An 18,023-nucleotide genomic window follows, 5' to 3' on the forward strand; every position below is an offset into this window, starting at 1 on the left:
GTGGTAACCCTCACCCTCGTATTTCACAAATGAACACAGAGCGCCTCCTGTGTATTTGTAACTAAAACTGCTGTGCACACATTGCTGGCTTAAACACAGCAAGGTGGCTCAATTCTCAATTCGGTTCGAAGCCGGTTTGAGGTGGGAATGCATCAAAAGGCGGCATTTCCTGAAGAAGTGACAGGATGGGTGTGAAGTGTGGCTAATGTGCAAAACTGTGGTTGGGAGCGTGCCAGATGCAGAGTAAAGGGTACACAGCCTCACACCAAGAATCACTGCCTGAGAGACCGCACAAATCACCAGCAGGAGAGCCAGTGTGGTGTAGTGGTTAAGAGCGGTAGTCATGTAATCTGGGAAACCGGGTTCGTGTCTCCGCTCCTCCACATGCAGCTGCTGGGTGACCTTGGGCCAGTCACACTTCTGTGAAGTCTCTCAGCCCCACTCACCTCACAGAGTGTTTGTTGTGGGGGAGGAAGGGAAAGGAGAATGTTAGCCGCTTTGAGACTCCTGAAGGGGAGTGAAAGGCGGGATATCAAATCCAAACTCTTCTTCTTCTTCTTCTTCAGTTCGGATGAAAGCCTTCCCATATGCTGTGCTATTTATTTTACCCTGAGGGTGCTTCCAAACCACCTGTTTACCGAGTATTTATCACGATCTGTTTTGCAAGGAGGGCGGTTAGATGACGTTGTGTCAAAGCAAGTGCTAGCCAAGGGCATTTCCCCATCATTTGCCTTTTGGCAAAAGTCTGATCGCTGAGGGAAATGGGTTTGCTGAGCAAGACTTCACCATCAGCTATCATGGCAGAGCCTGAATTTGTTGGTAGGTCCCACCCCCAAGAGCAAAAGCCTGGAAGCGCCCTGAATCTACAATAGCCCATTCCCTCCGAAATTCCTCAAATGAAAATAGGGACATATCTCACTCCGCAACTGACCCTCCTCAAACCGCCCCCCCCCCATTTTTTGCCGTCCCCCCACCAAGAATTTCCTGTCAGAAGAAGGGTGAATGCAATAGCACTACATCAACGGGACAGAGCACACATGCCTTCAACTGTCCTGAGGAAACCCCTTAATCCTGATTTTATTATTCGTAGATTTACCAAAAGAAAAACACACCATAAATACATTTTAGAAAGGGGTAAGATTAGACGCAAAGCATTAAAAATAATAATTCAAGATTCCTTGTGCTCCGCTCCTCTCCCCCTTTCTTCACGCCCTACTCTCTGTTTCCATCGCAGAGCTGGGCCTTGGGGGCAGCAGCCATATCTACTACGAGCTGCCCAAGGGAGGAGGCCATCAGCTGTGGCCATGGAGGGGCAATGGGATGCTCCCTTTCTGCCACTCAGGACAAGGGCCAGTTCATCCTCCTTCCTGAGCTCAATGGCGACAGCACTGGCAGGGGAAATGGCGACATTTCAGAAGCAAATCAGAAGCCCGGATGGCTTTCATAATTCTGGAACGGTCCCTGGAAAATCGGGACACTTGGAAAGGTATGATAGCCGCTGCATCTGAAGCAGTTTGTGTTAATTAGCTGGCCATAGGGGTCAAGGCTGGGGCTGGGGTTGGAGCTGTGAGAGCTTAAAGTTTAATATAATGTTCCACCCTGCCATGGATCGGATGGTACTCACCGCAGAATCAAAACACATTCAGCAACCTTAACACTCTTGGATGTGTTGGCGGAAACTAAGATAGTGTACATGTGAGCACTCTACCAGCACGTTCTTTTAAAGGTATCCCTTCCCCCAAGGCATAACAGAGAGACAGCTATTTGCCAGGGACAAGTACCAGGAAATATGGAATGATGTTGATAAAATGCAGGCAGTAGGAGCATCTAGCAACCTCCTGTTGTCAATCCCTCCCTAATCTCCTTGCATCCTGATTGATAATGGATGGCCCTTACACCAGGCAGTTCATGCTAAAGGGGAAAGTGATCTCAGTTACTTGATTCCCAGGCCACACATAGGGAATAAGTTGCATTTCCTACCCAAAGGCTCATATACAAATCTGCCTTGCAAACAAGGGCTCTTATCTTTGCCACGGTCTGCTTTTTGATTTATACTAGAATGGTAGAGTTGGGAAAGAACCACGAGGGTCATCTCCGATCTTGATTTGGTTTGGTATTTGCATTTCACTTTTCCAACAACAAGGTTGAACTCAAGGTGGTTTTCCAAGGAGCTCAAGATGTTAAATACAGGAAGGCCTCAACTTACGCACGTTTAACTTCAGCTTTATGCACTTGGCAAAATAAATAAATAAAAGGGGTTGGAAAGGAGGTGGGTGTCTGGGGTGGGGAGACTTTGGCATTCCCACCCACTGGAGTGGACAGGACATGGTGAGAACAACCCTGAAATGAATGCAATTCATTCTGTGGTATGTAAGGTGCACTGCAATTACAGCATACAGACAATTTCGTCTGATTTCCCATTAGCCTACTAAGTTTTATTATTTTTTGCTGCTTGTGTGTATGTTTCCATCAGTGGTGCACAGCCAGAGTCTAAGCTTACATACCGTCCAACATTTCTCTGATGAAAATAGGGATGGCCTCCCATTCCGTAATGATAACTTTACTATTTATACCCCACATATCTTACTGGGTTGCCCCAGCCACTCTGTGCAGCTTCCAACATATATAAAAAGACAATAAAACCTTTTTTTAAAAAGCTTCCCTATACAGGATTGCCTTCAGACGGCTCGGGGGTTGGATAACTCCATATCCTCCAACAATGCTACAAAGAAAATAGGGACATCCTAAGGCACAAAGGAGGGACGCGGGTGGCACTGTGGGTTAAACCACAGAGCCTAGGACTTGCTGATCAGAAGGTCGGCAGTTTGAATCCCCGCGATGGGGTGAGCTCCCGTTGCTTGGTCCCTGCTCCTGCCAACCTAGCGGTTCAAAAGCACGTCAAAGTGCAAGTAGATAAATAGGTACCGCTCCGGCGGGAAGGTAAATGGCGTTTCCGTGCACTGCTCTGGTTTGCCAGAAGCGGCTTAGTCATGCTGGCCACATGACCCGGAAGCTGTACGCCGGCTCCCTCGGCCAGTAAAGCGAGATGAGCACTGCAACCCCAGAGTCAGTCACGACTAGACCTAATGGTCAGAGGTCCCTTTACCATTAAGGCACAAAGTGAAACATTCAAGGATCAGATTAGAAACCGGGATGGCTTCTTTAAATCAGGAAAGGTACTGGAAAATAGAAACTCTTGGAGGATCTGAGCTTAATGGTATTTTGAGAGGAGCTAGACGGCCATGCATATTCTCCTCCATTTGCAAGGCACACAGCTGAACACTTCCTCCGCTGCCAAACTGTGCCTTATGTCCATGGCGAGTAAAAACCAAAACCAAAACTTAACTAGAGAGCCAGTTTGCCAACAGTGATTAAAAAAAAGGAGTATTCTGAGTGGGATGTATGCATTATCAATTAAACATCTAGTATGTGGCCCCTTAAAAAGAAACCGCTGTGACCCAGGAAGCCAGTTCCTGGAGAGCAGCTAACTCAGGGGTGTGGCCTGGCTGGGTTAGTTACTGCTGGGTGCAGGCTCCCAAGCCTCATCAAGAATAAAGTTTAAATTTGCATTAACTAAGCTTGTGGAGAGTTCATACAGGAGGCACATGGTGCCAGAAGTTTGGTGGACCGTGGCCTTCACACAGAGCAACACAACAAACCTACCACCTGTGATTTTCGAGACTGAAAGCACAGCAGAGAACCAGACAAGATGGAAAGAGTTAATGGATCTGGTATTTGCAGGCCCAGAGGCAGGTAGGTGGTCTGCATTCTGGCCCCCCGCCCCAGTCAAGCTTATTATTTGCTTATATGTGTTGGGCCAAAGGGATATCTGTACAGCATAGATTTCCAGCAGCCAGCTTACAGAAATTGAAGTTCAGACATTTGAGCCAACTCCTAGGGTCGAGGTCCCTTTGCCCCCCCAAAAAATATCTGAGGGGGCCAGAGACCCCCAAAGTTGATGGGAATTGCCATTCAAATAGTGTGCATGTGTGGTCTTGTGATTGGAGGGACACAGGTGGCGCTGTGGTCTAAACCACTGAGCCTCTTGGGCTTGCCATTCAGAAGGCTGGCGGTTCAAATCCCAGTGATGGGGTGAGCTCCCGTTGCTCGGTCCCAGCTCCTGCCAACCTAGCAGTTCGAAAACATGCCAGTGCAAGTAGATAAATAGGTACCGCTGCTGCGGGAAGGTAAACGGCATTTCTGTGTGCTCTGGTTTCCGTCATGGTGTTCTGTTGTGCCAGAAGTGGCTCAGTCATGCTGGCCACCTGACCTGGAAAGCTGTCTGTGGACAAACGCCGGCGCCCTCGACCTGAAAGCGAGATGAGCAGTGCATCCCATAGTCGCCTTTGACTGAACTTAACCATCCAGGGGTCCTTTACCTTTACCTTGTGATTGATTATGCAGTTTGGGGCTTACCTAGGACCCACAATATTTTATTCAAGTTGGTACCCCTGTGTTCCGACATTTTGCACGGTGATTTTTTTAATAGAAACACTGTGGGTTTTTGAAAAACACACAGAACCATAGAAGTGTAGAGTTGGGAAGGAACTAAAAGGTCATTGTTCACCCCCTGAAGGAATTACTGATGTCCATCTGCTCTCCGTTTAGAAACCTCCAATGAAGGAGAGTCCGCCACCTTCCAAGGTAGCCCATTCCACTGTCTTAACAGCTCTGTCAGAAAGTTATTCCTGGTGTTTAGTCAGACACTCCTTTCGTGTAATTTGAATCCATTGGTTTGGGTCCTACCCTCTGGGGCAGCGGAAAACAAGCTTGTGCCATCTTCCGTGCAACAGGTATTTGAAGAAAGCTGTCATATGCCTTTCAGTCTCCTCTTTCCCAGGCTAAACATACCCAACTCCCTCAACCGTTCCTCATAAGGCTTGGTTTCCACCTTGGTCCCCTCCTCTGCACACGTTCTATCTTGTCAATAGCCTTCTTAAACTGTGGTGCCCAGAACTGGACACAGGACTCCAGGGGTACACGAGATCCCTTAGTATGGTATTTCTTTGTATGTCACTGAAAATGTAGCACACTTAAAGGTACCCCTGACCGTTAGGTCCAGTCGCGGACAACTCTGGGGTTGCGGCTCTCATCTTGCTTTCCTGGCCGAAGGAGCCGGCGTACAGCTTCCGTGTCATGTGGCCAGCATGACTAAGCCGCTTCTCGCGAACCAGAACAGCGCACAAAAATGCTGTTTACCTTCCCCCCGGAGTGGTACCTATTTATCTACTTGCACTGGCATGCTTTCAAACTGCTAGGCTGGGAGAAGCTGGGACCGAGCAACGGGAGCTCACTCCGTTGTGGGGATTTGAAGCGCCGACCTTCTGATCGGCAAGCCCTAGGCTTAGGTTTAGACCACAATGCCACCCGCATACATTAAATGTCGCACATTTAAAGCCCATTAAATAATCCAAGGTTGCCAACTGACTCTCATGTCAGCCCTGTAGCTGTGCCTTTTAGCGGATGGATCAGTCGCAATTAGGAGATGATATTCTCCCTCTCTACGCTGTGGAAGTATCACTTGCCAGTGACTGCCTGTCAAGCTTCTGGCTGCTCGTAAAGGGAGAATAGCTGGCCAGGTGAATTAGGCCAGGGCACTTTTAGCCATGCATGTTCTTAGAATACCAGCCAATGGTTGCTTCCAGACAGGAGCCTTCCAGCACTAACCAGTCTCTTATTTCCCAGTATTTGCTGGATGCTGCAATCGCAATGTGCCTTGCACAGCATATAATGAATCACATCCTTTCAGTGCCTTCTCCACCCCAAACATCTCACCACTGTGCCCTGTCCACTCCTGTTGGTGGAGAGTCAGGCTTCACCTCGATTGCCTCTCCTCTCTTCCCACCCCCCTCCAAAGTGGGTTTTTTTTAACTTTCTGGGCATACGCAGACATAGGAACCAACTCATAGGAGCCGAGGGGTCTTCAACTCCCCTCTAAAATATTTGATGGGCATTGCCATTCAAATGGTGTGCATGCACCGCATCATGTGATCGATTATGAAGTGGGGCTTACTTGCACCCCCCAAAAAATATTTTATTCAACTTGGCACCCCTGTATGTAGGTGTGGGTACACCTTTCTGTACCAGTATGTGCACTGGTTATTTTTTTTCCTACAGCATGATGGCACAATAGTGAAACATTTAGATATCACTCACATTACTTCTAGGGACGCGGGTGGCGCTGTGGGTTAAACCACTGAGCCTAGGACTTGCAGATCAGAAGGTTGGCGGTTCGAATCCCCGTGACAGGGTGAGCTCCTGTTGCTCGGTCCCTGCTCCTGCCAACCTAGCAGTTCAAAGGCACGTCAAAGTGCAAGTAGATAAATAGGTACCACTCTGGCGGGAAGGTAAACGGCGTTTCCGTGCGCTGCTCTGGTTCGCCAGAAGCGGCTTAGTCATGCTGGCCACATGACCCGGAAGCTGTACACCGGCTCCCTCAGCCAATAAAGCGAGATGAGCGCCGCAACCCCAGAGTCGGTCACGACTGGACCTAATGGTCAGGGATCCCTTTACCTTTTTTACACATTACTTCTAACACCATTCTTTGTGCATCTCGAAGGTTTGTGCATTTCTTCTCAAAAAATATGGGTATGGGAGTTATGGGGTGGCAAAGAGGGAATACAAACCAAATTTCTTCACTGAAATTTCTTTCCTCCCAGTTTCAAAGGAAGAAAAAAACATCATTCGTCACTTTATCTCCAAGATCGACCTTCCATTCTCTCTCTCTTTAAGGATGTGGCTCTATGCAGCAGAAATAGGTGGTCCTGATTGACACTAGCACTCCAAGACATTCCGGGTCAGAGGCACTGAACAGTCATGGCTGAACACTATTTACATGCCCTTGACGCGTGTGGTCTGCAACTTCTTGGCACAGCCTACGCTCGAGAAAGGTTTTGTATTGGCATGTTTGCATATCGGATCAGTGCACTGAAACAGTTGTTACTGGGGCAATTAGACGTGAAGGACTTATGCTAACACTGAAGTAGAGATGTTTTGTGTGGAAATAAAAAAAACAAAAAAACCACTGGGATTTTCTTTTTTTAAAAAAAAGAAAAGAAAACCTCCCACATAGAATCATGGAACTGTAGAGTTGAAACAGGTCCCAAGAGTCATTTGGTCCAACCTGCTGCTCCAAGGCTGCAGCCTCAGTTACCCCTTATGTACTTTAGGCTGCAATCCTCTGTACATGCAAATCACCTGGGAACCTGTTCCCACTGAATTTGAGTGTGTCCGAGTTAGATGTGTGCAAGATTTCCCTGCACACCTCCCTTTCGTAGCTGAAAGGAAAAGGAAGCTGAAATCTACACAGGCGCATCTGATCTCCATTAAGAGATCTTTAGGAAACAACTTCAAATAAAGTGACAAATCACCTTCTTATCCAATACTGGAGGGAGTGGATGCACTGGCGGAGGAAGAGGAGTGGGGGGGGAGCGCACCGCCCCTGGCAGCGCGATCCCGGCCCTGCCCCCGCCTGCTCTCCGCCCCCCTGGTGCCAGAACATGAAGCTCTGCCACTGGGTGGATGGCTAGGGAGGCTGGAAAAGCCTCCTGTTAGATATTGTGGGGTTCAGTGCTCTTTGTACCCGCAAGTTTTTCCACAGTGTCTATGCGTGGCGGTCAGCATCAAAACGCCATATATATTTTCAAATACTTTTTATTAGTAAGTAATGAACACTACCTAAAAACGAACAGTGAAAAAACTAAACAAGAGAGGTGCAAGCCATTGCTTAAACAGTCATGTCTTGCTGTAGTCAAAGAATCATAGAATTATAGAGATGGAAGGGACCCTGAGGATCATCTAGTCCAACCACAAGGAATGGAGGGATCTTTTGCCCAACATGGGGCTTGAACCCAGGACCCTGAGATTAAGAGTCTCATGTTCTAATGACTGAGCTATAAGCAGACAGGCTGTATTAATATTTGTTTTTCTTTCCCCATCCCAAGTTTGACCAGCATCACGTCTATGCAGTTCACGTTTGAAGTGCGTACAATCCAGTAAGTTAAAACGAAAAGGGGGGGACCACCGCCACATGTTGCCAACACCCCATTTGCCATATCTGAAGGGCACTCGTTTGCAATAGTAAGCTCCTGTCTGGAACCGCCCTGCTTCTCCCATGTGCCAAAACCTATGCCGAGAGAGCTTTGGAGATAAACAAAAGGAACTCGAAATACCAGTTATTTTCAGCCCCATTCTATCCCCCGACTATTCACGCATAGGAAAAGGACTACGCAAGCCATGCAGCGCTAACAGTAGAACATACGAAATACATGTTCAAATCTTTCACCACAGAGCAGATGATCTCCCCACCACCACTGTCCGCACATGTGAGCACACTTCCCTTGCCACAGAGGACAATGCACTTGGAAACTGCAGCCCTTGGAAACTCGACCTGCGACAAGTATTTTTTTTTGCCACTTGTCGTTTTGAACATGCGCACAGGTTATTTTTGTGTTACAAGTTGGCAGCCAAGAAGCGTATTGTGAGCCTGACATGCAGCACAAAGCTCTCTCAAGGGTCCCAAGAGAGAGCGTGAAGTTGTTAAATCTAGCATCGGTCAAGGGTGCAGCGATGGTCAATGTGGCGTCAGTTTCCTTCCAGGTACTGGCCAATAGCTATGGTTGTGCAGGTTTTCAAAGCTGGCAACTTGAAGACTGTGAATGCAAGCCGTTACCCACAAAGGTACCCCCAGACAAATCCACCCTTCCCCACATCCAAACCATAGTTCAGCATTTCCTCTGCGCCACAACTGGAGCAGCCAGTAGACCTGCCTGCCAGACTTATGTGCCTGAGAGCCTGATGCCCCTCTTACCTGTGGACTGCATGCTCTCTTGAATTGCTTCCACTTCAGCCAGCTCCATGCAGACCCCTTGGCCGTGCATGAGTGTGTGCAGAGGCTTCTCCACTCCCTGCGGCGGGTAGCATCGCAGCCCGGAACCGCAACGCGGCGTGTAGACCCCGCAGGGCATTCCTTTGGCCAAGGCGCAAGTGGCGCAGCACCCGCAGCCGGGCTCTTGCACCAGCTCCTCGCAGCCGGTGGGCGCCCTGCAGCGCGCCAGCTTCTCCTCGGAGCATGGCGGGCACTGGATGGCGTCGAGGCTCACGGAAAAGCCCACCTGTACCAGGAGCAGCAGAGTGATGGGCGCAGTCCCCGAGTGCATGGCAGGCAGGCAGGTGTTACAGGGCAGCAAGGGAGCGGCAAGCAAGGCGATTGCAAAAGTAAAAATAAAAATAAAATAACTGTGTTGCTGGCAGAGCAGAGAATCTGATCTCCAGTAGAAAGGGGGACTCTGTACTGAAGGGGGGAGAAGCTCTTTCTTTGGACTTTATACCACTCTCTGGCCACACCTCCCTGTTGGAGGGAGAGGCAAAGGAGAACAGCAGCAGCAACCAAGGCAGCTTGCCCCACAGCTGAGAAAAGACCTCATTTGCCCTGAGGAAGGAAGCACAAAGAGCTTGCAGCTGCTGCAAAGACGGAAACCTGTGCCGGGACTGGAAAATAGCAGCAGCCCTCCAGCCATGCTTCTCCTATTACTTTGGTAAGTTACGAGTGCGCCTTGCCAGTGCCTGTTTGGTTTCTCTGTGAAAGGGAGGGTGGAGAGGCTGGGCTGGGGGGTGGGGGGGGGAGAGAGAAAGAATAATGCCACAATTATATTATGCATGCCTCGTCTGAGGTTGTGGCCACACAGGCGTTGCATTGATTAGGCTCAGAACATGAGAATGGTCACGCTGGGTCCGGTGTTGTGGTTAGGTAATTTTAGATTTTGGATTTTAATGGGACTCTGAGAAGAGGAAGGGGGCTGTAAATTTGTTCTGTTTTGCTTATTTAAAAATGTGGTGGGCCACTTCCACTGGGCTTGGGGAACCTCCCGATCATTCTGCTGAGTGGGGCCTTCAACGCCTGCCCTAAAGTCCTGTCCCAATGGCACCACTGCCTGTGTGATATGATGGATCCATCTAGTCCAGGCATAGGCAAACTCCGGCCCTCCAGATGTTTGGGACTACAGTTCCCATCATCCCTAGCTAACAGGACCAGTGGTCAGGGATGATGGGAATTGTAGTCCCAAATATCTGGAGGGCCGGAGTTTGCCTATGCCTGATCTAGTCTCTTAAGAGTAGCCAGCTCACAAGCAGGCTCTAAAAGGGACGGCCAGTTCCTGTTGTTTATTCCCATTATCCAGGAATAAGAGGTATACTGCACTTGGCTGTGGAAGTTCCATTCTTAGCAGCTGTGGTGTCTTGTGATTGATAGATGTATATTCCATGAACTTGTCTAGGCTTATATATATATATATAAACACCTCTGCTAGTGGCCATTGCCAGATATTGCAGAACATGGATTCCTGTTTTTGCAGGTTACCTGGACAAGAGAAAAAGGGAATTCACAAATAAAGTATCCATTGGTTTTCCTTGCTTCCACATGAGGCGTGTGCAGGTGGGGACCTTGTGCATCTCCTGCATTCTAGCAGAAAACGGGGAACCAGATGGGCAGATCTACTACACACGTGCTTTGCTTCCTTTGCGAGAATGTCTGAAGCCGCTCTAAGGCAATTATATATCTGTAAGGTCCTTAACCTGTCCTTCAGCATAAGGTCCCAGAGTGGGTTACAACAATGCAATACACAGTTCAAAAAAAAAACAAAAGCCCTCCCACTGGAAGAGAAGAGTCGAAATTCGGCAAAAGAGGTGGGTCCCATGGAGCAAATACAGTGGCACCTTGGTTTACAAACTTAATCCGTTCCGGAAGTCCGTTCTTAAACCAAAGCGTTCTTAAACCAAGGCATGCTTTCCCATCGCAGCGGGGGACTCAGTTTACAAATGGAGCACACTCAACAGGAAGCTAAACATGTTCTGCTTCCAAGGCAAAGTTCACAAACCAAAACACCTACTTCCGGGTTTGCAGCATTCTTAAGCTGTTCTTAAACCAAGGTACCACTGTACCTTAAGTGCCAAAGATCTGGGTAAAGAGTACATCTTCAGCATACAGAAAAAGCTATACAACAAAGACACTAGATGCACCTCTGTGGGGAGGGTGGGTGCAACATTTAGGGGCTACCACAAAGGAAGCCACAATTCCCTTCGCTTCTGAGGGTTCGCCTCTGCTGAACTTAACCCCCAAGAAGATCAATAGGGATGGAGTTGGAGGTATTTGGGAGCCAGTAAATCACTGAAGGAGGGATGCGGGTGGCGCTGTGGGTTAAACCACAGAGCCTAGGGCTTGCCGATCAGAAGGGTGGTGGTTCGAATCCCCGCGACGGGGTGAGCTCCCGTTGTTCAGTCCCAGCTCCTGCCCACCTAACAGTTCGAAAGCCCGCCAGTGCAAGTAGATAAATAGGTACCGCTCCAGCGGGAAGGTAAACGGCGTTTCTGTGCGCTGCTCTGGTTCTCCAGAAGCAGCTTAGTCATGCTGGCCACATGACCCGGAAGCTGTATGCCAGCTCCCTCGGCCAATAAAGCGAGATGAGCGCCGCAATCCCAGAGTCGGTCATGACTGGACCTAATGGTCAGGGGTCCCTTTACCTTTCAAATCACTGAAGACCATATTCCCCAAACTTGGGTCTCCAGCTGTTTGGGGACTACAGTTCCCATAAGCCCTGACCGCTGGTCTTGCTAGCTAAGGATGATGGGAGTTGTAGTCCAAAAGCAGCTGGAGACCCAAGTTTGGGAAACACTGCTTTAAACACTAAAGCAAGCACCATTTCCTTTTGTTTGTCCACTGGATCAGTGTTTTTCAACCACTGTTCCGCGGCACACTAGTGTGCCACGAGATGTTGCCTGGTGTGCCGTGGGAAAAATTGAAAAATTCGAAAGATTTTTTAAAAAGTCAAATTTTCGCCCACTAGGCGGGCGCCGGACTGTGTCCACCCTATTTTCCATCCATCCTGGGTGGGGATCAGATCGGATGGGATCGGATGAGAGCGGACCGCCTGTCCGCTCTCATCCGATTCCCCATAGAGAGCAGCGGGGCTCTGACATCTCCCTCTCCGCACACAGTGGCGGTGTGCCTCGTGATTTTTTTCATGAAACAAGTGTGCCTTTGCCCAAAAAAGGTTGAAAAACACTGCACTGGATAATTCCAGAGAAGAGAGGATATTCACTCTTTCCATCTTTTCCCTCATTGTGCAAACTTGTTGTGTGTTTGTACCTCCCATTTAGGGCAAACACACACATTTCCAAGCCACAGTAGTCCAAGGATAGGGGCCTGTGGCTGCTCAGATGTTGCTGGACCCCAACTCCCATCAGCCACAGCCATCAAAGCCAATGGTTGGGGATGATGGGAGTTGGAGTCCAATAATGTCTGGAGGCTCCCAGGTTACCTATCCCTGCTACATCTTGATGGGGTTATTTTCCAGCTTGGGACAAGAATAAAGAAAGGTGAGAAGTAGTAACGGAACAACTGAGGAATGGCTCAGTTGGTAGAGCGTGAGACTCTTAATCTCAGGCTTGTGGGTTTGAGCCCCATGCTGGGTGAAAGATTCCTCCATTGGAGGGATTTGGAGTAGACATGATCCCTTCCAACTCTACAAGTCTATCAATTCTTTTCAAGTCCACTGTTTCCCTACTCTGAACTGCACCAGCCTGTGGGGTCTTCAGACATGTTTGTGTGATTTGAACTTTAGATATATAGATAAGCTAAAAAAAAATTATCTCTCATACTGACAATACTTCATTTAGAAATAAAACGCATTGTTCCCTGGGGCTCAAACTTGCCTCAGAGTTATGTCTCTGACCTAAGTGACCTTAGTGCAATTTCAGATGCATAGAAACTGGTTGTGGGCACTTGGTGATGATCAAGGAGAGGCATGCTGCTCAAGATTCAAAAGTCAGCTGTTCTGTGTTACTACTTCACTTGTTCTGGCTTTGAAAATAAATTCCAGGACCAAAACCTGGTGAGACCTGATTTATAGACCACCGTAGGTTTCTACAGGTGTATGTGAGCTTCTGACTTTAGCAGAGCTCCTCTGTCCAGCACAGAGTTCTTTGTTCCCTTTCATATGTTTCATAAACAAGAGCAGTGTGTTGTTACACCCACCCACACAGCAACACATGCCAAGCTTACCTGCTGAACACATGACTTCCTGCCTCTGTAGTCAAATTAGGCACTCTCATTGTGGGTCCGTTCTCAGAATTTCTCTTGTTAGAATATGTGTAGCTGACTGACACTTTCCTAAGTGCAGTGAGTGTTCCACACACTTATTTGTTCCACTGTTATTTCTTTGAGTTGTCTACTGTCATTTCTCAAAAGCTAATAAACACTTTAAAAAAAATAACCAAAGCTTGCATACGCCTTTCATAACTTAAATTGATCCAACTAGGAAATGATACCATGCCCACTTTTATCAAGAGTATGTAACAGGTTGAAAACGCATAATCATAATGTTAAACAGACTGATCTCGTGCATATTTACTCAGAATATATTCAAAGGAGTTTACTCTCTGATCAAACATACATAAGAGTGTCACTGTCAAAGTTTCCTTCCTTCCTTCCTTCCTTCCTTCCTTCCTTCCTTCCTTCCTTCCTTCCTTCCTTCCACCACCCTGTTTTGTTAAACTAGACAATTTAAGACCTAGAATCACAGAGGGATAACCTGGAATTCAAATGCTTCAAAGCTGAAGGGCAGCCATTGACAGTGTCTTCATGCATAAGGCTTAAAGTAGCTTTTCCTTTGTGAACTAAATGTATATCCTGCATTGTCCAAAATGCACATTTGCATCACAAATGACTCTCCTCTACTTTACCTTCTTTAGGGACAAAGGAAGCATAATGTCAACTTCAGCCTCATATGAAAAGAACCTGTGATCGATCACCTTGCCTGCCTTTGCTGCTAAATCAGAGTTGGAATATGGAAGAAACCAGCGAGAGTTATTTAGGCTGTGTACACCTTACCGTATCCTCTGGGTCCAGTGCATTCCCACAGCTGGTATTTGAACATGGTGTTGCCCACAACCCTGTAGTTTCTTGAGAAAATACTGCTATTTGGTGCATTTCCCCTCAAACCAGCTGAAAGGAAAACCTAAGCCACACTCACTTTGCAATTGAGCTTTTACATCCTGCTTTTTCTTAAAAGACTGTTTAAGCTTTTTTTGTGAAGGGGGAGAGATTAAAGTCACTTTAAAATAACTTCTTTCCCCTCTGCCAAGTTTACATTCCTCCCCTCCTCAGTTTAATAACTTGTGGCAACCCTCCTTATGACCTTCCATTAATACAAAATATTCTCCAGTAATTTCCCTTTCTTCTTTGCTTGATCAAGCCAAATCTGATATGGTACCTCAAGCCAGCAGTCTATCCAATTGGCAGGCACAACGGGGAAGACAACTCACGCCTGGTATCTGTGTGATAACATGCTTTTCATGTATCGTGTATTTACACACTGCCAGCCTTCAAGTCTTCGTGAATGGCGCCCTCATGAGGTTTTAAAGATTACTCCTTATTTTGGGTACAGATGTGAGCAGGCCCCACTAGCTCAGCAATCTCCAGATGTGCCTGCAATTAATCAGGGTGTCCCTGATAAATTCAGAGCCTCCAAGTGTCCCTGTTTTCCAGGGACAGTCCCAGATTTACAGAAGCCATCCTGGTTTTGGATTTGATCCTGGAATGTCCCGCTATTCCTTAAGGTAAAGGTAAAGGGACCCCTGACCATTAGGTCCAGTCATGACCGACTCTGGGGTTGCGGCGCTCATCTCACTCTATGGGCCGAGGGAGCCGGCGTTTGTCCGCAGACAGCTTCCGGGTCATGTGGCCAGCATGACTAAGCCGCTTCTGGCGAACCAGAGCAGCGCACGGAAATGCCGTTTACCTTCCCGCCGGAGCGGTACCTATTTATCTACTTGCACTTTGACGTGCTTTCGAACTGCTAGGTTGGCAGGAGCTGGGACCGAGGAACGGGAGCTCACCCCGTCACAGGGATTCGAACCGCCGACCTTCTGATCGGCAAGTCCTAGGCTCTGTGGTTTAACCCACAGCGCCACCTGCGTCCCTATTCCTATTCCTTAGGACGTCCCTATTTTCATCAGAGAAATGTTGGAGGGTATGGAGTAAAGCGACCACCAAGCCAAGAAAATAAGTATCTTTATAACCTTTAGAAGGCAGCCCTGTAAAGGGAAGGTTGTTTAATAATGTTGAATGTTTCATTATGTTTTTATGTGTTGGTAGCCACCCAGAGTGGCTGGGGCAACCTAGTCAGATGAGCAGGGTATAAATAATAAAATGATAATGGTGGAATAGAGTGCCTCTATTTTAACCGGAGAAATGTTGGAGGGTATGTTCATTTCCCCATTTTTTCCTTCAAGATGAATAGTTTTGCCAGGGGTCAGCAAGGCTTACCAGCCATGGGCCGGATCACTCCCGTGGAGATTGTCCGTGGGCCGGACTGGCACAGCGCAACACCGGAAATGGCGTCTGCGCATGTCCACAGCGCCGGAAATCACTTCTGTGCATTCCCAGACGCCGGAAATCGCACCTGCGCAGAAGCGATTTTCAGCATCTGGGAATGCGCAGAAGCGATTTCTGATATCTGCGCGTGTGCAGACGTGATTTCCGGTGCCGGTCGGTAAGTCCCCGTGCCGCACTGCGCCAGTTTAGCGCAGCATGCGGGGAACTCGCTGAGTGGGTGGCTCAATTCAGGGGCGGCTCGAGGGCTGGTAAAACGGTCTTCGTGGGCCGGATCCAGCCCATGGGTCGCACGTTGCCGATGCCTGAGTTATGCAGTCCAAAAGCTTAAAAATCATAAAGCATCTCAATCCAGTAAGCCATTCATATTCCAGAGTCTGTGTTACTTAAAAGGTTTCCATTCAGTTATTCCTAATATAACGAAATGTAAGAGTCAGTGTGCTGTAGTGGTTAGTGGGTTGCACTCAGACTTGGGAGAACAGGGCTCAGATTCCCACTTGCCCATGAAGCTCAATGGGTGACCTTGGGCCAGTCACTCGCTCTCAGCCTAGCCTACCTCACTGGGTTCTTGTGAGGATAAAATGGGGAGGGGGGAGAACTATGTATGTCTCCTTGAGATACATAGATAGAACTACGTAGGACGACAAAAAGACTTCCAGTGCCTCTTGCACTGTGGCCGAAACACATCCCTCAGCATTAGAGAGAAATTATGTATTGCAATAGCCTAACATATAGAAATGTGTTAGAGAAAAATTAACAAAAGACTTTTTTGGCAGGCTGAGAATGCAGCAGGTTGACTGCAAGCTTCAGAAACGGCATCCAAATGAAAAGGAAGCCAGCCGGGCTGGGCTAACATCTGTGCACCAGAGGCATGGTGGTTTTGAATCCTGTAACCAGATAGGAAGCGAAGCTTAAAAAGAGGCTCAGATAATTGTTTTCATCCAGAGATTCCCAGAGCTGAGTCGAGCAAGCACTTTGCGCAAGCACAGAAGATTATAAAATGACCAGATGCAACAACATGCTTTAAAGGGACAACTCCCTACCACAAGGGAGTGTTAATATCATTTTCGGTCCTTCTCTGGCTACTTTAAGCAGCCAGAATGGACAAGGGTCAAGTGCACACAGATGGTCAGCTGTATACTTCTAAAGAATTCTGACCACATCTGCAGGCCTCACAAATGGAGGAAAAAATATCCACAGAAGTTGGACAAGCAGATGTGAATGATGTCTCCACTGGTGTTCCATTCAATGTAAAATCAAGGCAGGGTGCAAGCAATTTTATTTGGAAAGAGTCTCACAGTGGGCAGAGGAGGACTTCTCCAGGAGGCCAGAAGGTAACAAATGGAAACCACTCCAAACGGCAGGTGCAATGGTGGCAGTTGTCTCCACAAAATAGGTCCTAAAATGTGCTTTAGTCTGTGTTTAGTCAGATTCAGTTCTTTTCTCCGCCATCTCTCCAGCAGCATTTGCTGCCGTTTCACTTAGGTAAGCATGCTTTGGAAATCTGTGAAGCACTGCACTTATTCTAAGCGGCGATATCTAAATATGCCCCAAGATTGCTAACTCTCCTTCAAAACAAGCTATTTGTTAATACACTTCAGGGATGCTATGGACTGACAGAACAGAAGGTGAGGTCTGGGAATATCCCAGGGGCATAGCTGTCAACTTACAGATTTGAAAATAAGGGGCCAGCAGCCTTGAAAATAAGGGACCAGCATTCAAAATAAGGGACCTGCAGCCTCATCTGTTCCAGGCACACCAGTCTTCCTGTCCTCCTGCAGTCTGGTCAAACTCATGCTGGTAGATTTGAGAACACTGTCCAACCAACTTTGTAACCAGAGGTTCAACTGAATAGAATCTGAATCACATGCACCACAAGGCCTATGCAGCCTCAACTTAAGATGGCTCCCCAGCCTGGCTTTGCACTGCAAAGTTTGCAGCAGCACGTGCAACAAAATGGCGTCCAGTATTCAAAAAACCCCTCAGCTTGCATTAACTAGCCACACACAAGGCATGCAAGCTCCACCCCCCAGTCGTTCTTAGACTTCTTATTGGGTGAGCAACATAGCCAAGCAACACAGTTGGAGCCTCCCTCCTCCCTGGCCGGCAGGGAGGGAGGGAGGGAGAGGAGCTGCTTCCTTTGAAATTTAAGGGACATCATTTAAGGGACATCCATCAATAAGGGACAGCAGTGGGACATGGCGCTGGAATAAGGGACTGTCCCTTCAAATAAGGGGCACTTGACAGCTATGCCCAGGGGTGAGCTAGACCCCTCTGGGTATTGGACAAACACACTTTCTGCATTTCTGTTTCCTGCATTTTCACCGATGTCCACCTGAGGGCACCAAAGCAGAGAGGGAAAGTGAAAAGAAATGGCAGCAGTAAATCATAGAATCATAGAATCATAGAATCATAGAGTTGGAAGAGACCACAAGGGCCATCGAATCCAACCCCCTGCCAAGCAGGAAACACCATCAGAGCACTCCTGACATATGGTTGTCAAGCCTCTGCTTAAAGACCTCCAAAGTAGGAGACTCCACCACACTCCTTGGCAGCAAATTCCACTGTCGAACAGCTCTTACTGTCAGGAAGTTCTTCCTAATGTTTAGGTGGAATCTTCTTTCTTGTAGTTTGG

General features: G+C 47.9%; 1 protein-coding gene and 2 long non-coding RNA genes across 3 annotated transcripts in view; 2 read left to right on the forward strand and 1 right to left on the reverse strand.

The window, feature by feature from the left end:
- Positions 1–9,314, reverse strand: part of IGFBP4 (insulin like growth factor binding protein 4) — a 40,090-nt gene extending 30,776 nt beyond the window's left edge. The window contains exon 1 of the mRNA XM_081166863.1: positions 8,810–9,314. Within this exon, the coding sequence (XP_081022989.1) occupies positions 8,810–9,158 (349 nt within the window). The 5' untranslated portion in view covers positions 9,159–9,314. The remainder of the gene's footprint in view (positions 1–8,809) is intronic.
- LOC308571415 lies at positions 981–7,399 on the forward strand. The gene is made up of 3 exons (XR_014001404.1): positions 981–1,486; positions 3,579–3,753; positions 6,660–7,399. It is a non-coding gene; the product is annotated as an uncharacterized lncRNA (long non-coding RNA).
- An 82-nt stretch (positions 9,315–9,396) lies between the features above and the next one.
- LOC308571385 lies at positions 9,397–17,771 on the forward strand. The gene is made up of 4 exons (XR_014001361.1): positions 9,397–9,536; positions 10,353–10,502; positions 13,747–15,062; positions 16,165–17,771. It is a non-coding gene; the product is annotated as an uncharacterized lncRNA (long non-coding RNA).
- The last annotated feature ends 252 nt before the right edge of the window (positions 17,772–18,023 follow it).

This window comes from Podarcis bocagei (genome assembly GCF_964188305.1).
Source record: "Podarcis bocagei genome assembly, chromosome: 13".
NCBI classification, from domain to species: Eukaryota; Metazoa; Chordata; class Lepidosauria; order Squamata; family Lacertidae; genus Podarcis; species Podarcis bocagei.